This window comes from Onychomys torridus, chromosome 7 (genome assembly GCF_903995425.1).
Source record: "Onychomys torridus chromosome 7, mOncTor1.1, whole genome shotgun sequence".
Taxonomy (NCBI): Eukaryota; Metazoa; Chordata; class Mammalia; order Rodentia; family Cricetidae; genus Onychomys; species Onychomys torridus.
In genome coordinates, this window is record NC_050449.1 from 32,364,561 (window position 1) to 32,369,624 (window position 5,064).

Consider the following 5,064-nt stretch of genomic DNA (forward strand, 5'->3'; position numbering starts at 1 on the left):
GCTGATAGAATGACCCTCTGTCAACACGGAGTATGTTTTCCTTAATTTCTTATTCTCTGGGATAACCTGACTGATGAGAAATTAAAATGGATACACAATGGTATGTTTCCACCCAGGCAATTTCACTGCAGTGAACAGCTTGTAAATACAGGACAGCTAATGCTCCATAGTGTTTCCCCAGAGAAAATCCTGCAGAAGCATAGGGCTTCCAATTTTTAATGAGGTCCCTAGGATTTACAAGGTCATAGAAACCTCTTGAGCCATATTGGCAGGTAGCTGTTTTGGCATCAGTAGATCCTATTTATCTCCCCAAGGTTAGAGAGGACCCTCTGGGCCAAACTTCTCTATCAGTTATGTTCTGTAGCTAATGATTTCTCACAACCTTGGAGAGCAAACAGTGTGTTCTGGATCTTTCAGTCCAGAATTCATTCCAAACTAAAAGATTAGCGTTATGTTTTTCTTCATCATATGCTCCTAAATTCACCAGACCATCAGAGATCTTGGAACCCCCTGCTAATGCTGTGAAAGGGAAATTAAGAAATTCCATTCCTGAAGTCTCCTTGCAAAAAGGTGAACGTTTTTGTTTTTTTGGAAACCTCCTCTAAGGGAGCCAAGGAGTGTTTGATATTCCTCATCTTATCTGAGACTACCATGGAGTCTGAGGTAGGAGCTAGCCTACCCAGTTAGAAGTGCAGCAGAGTGGCTGAAACAGTCTGCTTCTTATTCTCACAGAAATATATAATTAATATACACACAAACTTTAATATTAATCCTTAAGTATCCTTTATTACTTGGTTATGTGTTTTTATGTGTGGGTACACACATTCCACAGATGGCATATGAAGATCAGAGAACAATTTGCAGGAACGGGTCCTCTCCTTCTCTGTTAGAGATCCTGGGGATTGGTCTAAGGTCATCAGGCTTGGACACAAGTGCTGTTACTGTCTTCCTAGCCCAATATTTGTCTTTATACATTCCCTTAGTATTACAAGGGAATCCATATAGAAATGTAAATGGAAAGGGAAAGTGCAGAGAAGAGTGTGTTTGAGAGTAATTTTCCATTCTGGGAAATTTATTATTATTGAGAACAAAATTATTCCATTAATATTGTTATAGATAGTACACTGGAAAAAGCTAGGATATTATCTTAATGTTCCCATTTCTTACATTCTCACAGATATGACCTGAGGAGGAATGGCCTCCAGCAATGGTTCCACCACAGTGAAGGAGTTCATCCTGCTGGGCTTGACACAGCAGCCAGAGCTCCAGCTGCCTCTCTTCTTCCTCTTCTTGGGAATCTATGTGGTCTCCATGGTGGGGAACCTGGGCTTGATCATTTTGATTATTTTGAACCCTCACCTGCACACCCCCATGTACTACTTTCTCTTCAACCTTTCCTTCATTGATTTCTGCTACTCTTCTGTCATAACCCCCAAAATGCTGGTGAGTTTTGTGAAGCAGAACATCATCTCTCATGCTGAGTGCATGACTCAGCTCTTTTTCTTTGCCTTCTTTGTTATTGATGAATGTTGTATTTTGACAGCCATGGCCTATGACAGATATGTGGCCATCTGTAAGCCACTGCTTTATAAGGTCACCATGTCCCATCAAGTCTGCTTTGTGCTGACAATGAGTGTTTATACAATGGGGTTTGTAGGTGCCATGGCCCACACAGTGTGTATGCTGAGACTTACCTTCTGTCACGGCAACATCATCAATCACTACATGTGTGACATACCTCCTCTCCTGAAGCTTTCCTGCACAAGCACCACCATCAATGAGCTGGTTGTTTTCATTGTTGTGGGTGTCAATGTGATAGGACCTAGTATGATCATCTTTACTTCTTACACTTTGATCATTTCCAACATTTCACACATCCGTTCCACAGAGAGCAGGTCCAAGGCTTTTAGTACCTGTAGCTCTCACATAATAGCTGTTTCCATTTTCTTTGGAGCTTCAGCATTCATGTATCTTAAGCCTTCTCCTATTGGAACTGTGGGTGAAGATAAAGTGTCCACAGTTTTCTACACCATTGTGGGCCCAATGTTGAACCCTTTCATCTACAGTTTGAGGAACAAGGATGTCCACATTGCACTGACTAAGACTTTCAAGAAAAGCATGCTTATATAGATAGACACTTTTTTCTTATAGATACAGATTTTCCTTGCTTCAGGCAATATATCAATCTATGAAGAGAATCCTGAGAAGTTGAAATGGAATTCCAATTATTTGATAATATAGAAAATTAATTCTGCAAATCAGTTCACAGATCAAGGCATGTAAAGAAGAGGGTGAATTCTTCACTCTTTAAGAAATAGTAAAGTGGGTACTTTAGTTCTTGATTTTCTAGCTTCGCTTTTAGGTTTTCTATAGTTTGCTTTCTGTTTTTGACTCTTTATGTAGCCCAGGATTACCCCAAACTCATGGTAGTTTTGTCTCAGCCTCCTGAGTGCTAGAATTATAGGTAGGCATATACCACTGTATATGACTTATATAGATTTAAGTAGGAGACATTCTGAGTTAATAAATTAAAAAATGGCAAGATTGTGAGGTTTTTGTTTTTTTGCTTGTTTTAAACTGGAAACACCTAGGATCCTGTAGAACTATGATGGGCATGCATTGATTCAGAGGTCTTAGAGTTAGTCTTTCCTAACCGAGGAAATCAGTATTGTACAAGCTTCTGTCAGGGGAGATTTTTTTCTTCCTCTAAGAGAAGAGGAAAAGTGTGAATGTCCCTGTTATTCTGATTTCTCTTTTCATTTTAAGATCCAGGGAATTTGAAAAAGTGAAGTCAAAATTTCTTAACCTAATTCCCAAGGACAAGAAATTAAGTAGCAATTTTTAGTTGCCGAACAGACCCTAAATCTGTGTGTGCACATCTCTGACTTCAATAGCGTGGTGGACATGCAGACAGGCATGTCTTCACTAACAGCAATTCTAACAATACTCTGAAGAGAAAGTTTGTTCTGATCAGAAATGAATTTAATAATCTTAATTAATTAGCAGGTGACTATTTCAATTGTACTATTTGTTTTTTCAGAGGTTTATGTGGAAAAATCATGCAGTTTGTATTTGAGTCTTTATGTAGGATATTTTATGGAGAACACTTATGGATTTTTCAGAATGGGTGGTCAGGGTGGGCTTGACAAAGGAGGTGGTTTGTGATCTGAGAAGTCACTGAATGGAGGGAGCCAGCCAGAGAGAGGGAATTCACAGCAGAAGGGGTAGTTGGCACAAAGTCTAACTGGAAATGAAACCTCGATGCAAATAGAAGCAAAAAAGACATTAATTCAGTTCCAATATAGTGTGTAAGGACACAAATTTGGAGATTTGTGTGATCAACCAAAAATAAAAAACTTAGAAATGAAGCTGATGTGTTAAGGGTCTGTAAGGGAAAGGATGGGTGCTGCTGGAAGAAAATAAGATTTCCTGTGATTCTAATCACACAAAGGACTATTTTATTTTATATTATTTTATTTTTGCTGTCTTGAAGTCCTAGCTATGTGTATTTTGTACACTTCCTCGAGCTACATTGAGCATTCCATTGCTAATTTGTAGTGAAGTTCATTACACAATCTACCTTTAATAATACTGAGATGCCATTAGCTGCAGGGCCAGTTTCGTCCCTAATATTTACATGTTTTTCTCCCAAGAAGTCAGGCTGTAAGATGTGAACTGTGTGATTAGGTACAAGAGTGAAAGCTGTTTTGATCTCATCATTTCACCCACTGGTACAAATGCCCCAATGTGGAAAGATGACTGAAATGGACTTGCTTTTGGTTATAAAGTCTCAGTTTTGTGCTCTGTGTCCTCTGGGACTCAGTTTCTCAAGTAAGGATGTTGTACAGATTAAATAATGTGTCACATATTTAAACAGAACTATTTTGTTTCATCTTGTACAAGTTTTATGGTAGTGTTTTCTCAGATGCAGAGTCTCCCTGAAATGAGCAAGTATCTCACATCCTATCACTTATCCCCATTGCTGTTGTCTTATTGAGAGTTCTGATAAAGCTGTTACTGTGCAAGCATTATCATAGCTATTGAAATTATCATTGCCACTCAAGATATTTTGTGCATATGCATGTGTATTATATACTAGATATGAAGTAGGCTTATGGTTTAATTACATTAATTAAAGAAAATATAGCCAGGCGGTGGTGACACATGCCTTTAATCCCAGCACTCAGGAGGCAGAGCCAGGTGGATCTCTGTGAGTTTGAGGCCAGCCTGGTCTACCAAGTGAGTTCCAGGAAAGGTGCAAAGCTACACAGAGAAACCCTGTCTTGAAAAACATATATATATAATGTGAACTGAACAAAGACAACACCAACAGTCATGCCAAAGTGGATGGGGATAGGGAAAAAGCCCATGGGGTTTCAACCTTAGTATAGGCAACTGAGAAAAATCTGGGGGAGAGAGAGAGGTGGTCTTCCCCAGGGAAGAAATTACCAATTGGTTGTCCAGTGCCAAACTGTCAACCTAAAAATATAAACACAAATATCAGTATATAGACAGAGAAGGTTATATTTAGGAGTATATATGCATATATATGTATATACATACATACACACACACACACACACACACACACACACACACATACACATATGCAAGCAATAACAATTGATGAAAAAAGAGGGCAGGATTTGAAGGAGATGGGGGAGGTTTATATGGAAGGGCTTGAAAGGATGAAAGGGAAGGGATAAATGTTATAATTATATTATAAACTCAAAAAAAAAAATCAGGGGCTGGAGCAGTGACTCGGCAATTAAGAGCACTCTCTGCTTTTGCAGAGGACCTGGGCTTGATTCCTAGGACCCACAGGTCAACTCACAACCGTGTGTAAATCCAGTCCCAGAAGTTCAATGCAATCTTCTAATCTTACTGTTTACTAGGTGTATGCCTATATTTAGGCAAAACACTCATACACATAAAATAAAATAAACAAATCTTTAAACAATTGAGTTACAGCATAGCAATGAAGTACAAAATAGAAGGCCATAGAGAAACTAAGAGTGATTGTAAAATTTCAAATAAGTAAGGAAATTTAGTTTATTGGTAGGA

The 5,064-nt window shown here is 38.6% G+C and overlaps 1 protein-coding gene across 1 annotated transcript; it reads left to right on the forward strand.

Moving 5' to 3' along the window:
- The first annotated feature begins 1,179 nt into the window (after positions 1–1,179).
- On the forward strand, positions 1,180–2,130 carry LOC118587707 (olfactory receptor 145-like). The gene is given in 1 exon segment (XM_036193715.1): positions 1,180–2,130. A coding segment is annotated over 1 exon segment (951 nt).
- Positions 2,131–5,064: the final 2,934 nt, after the last annotated feature.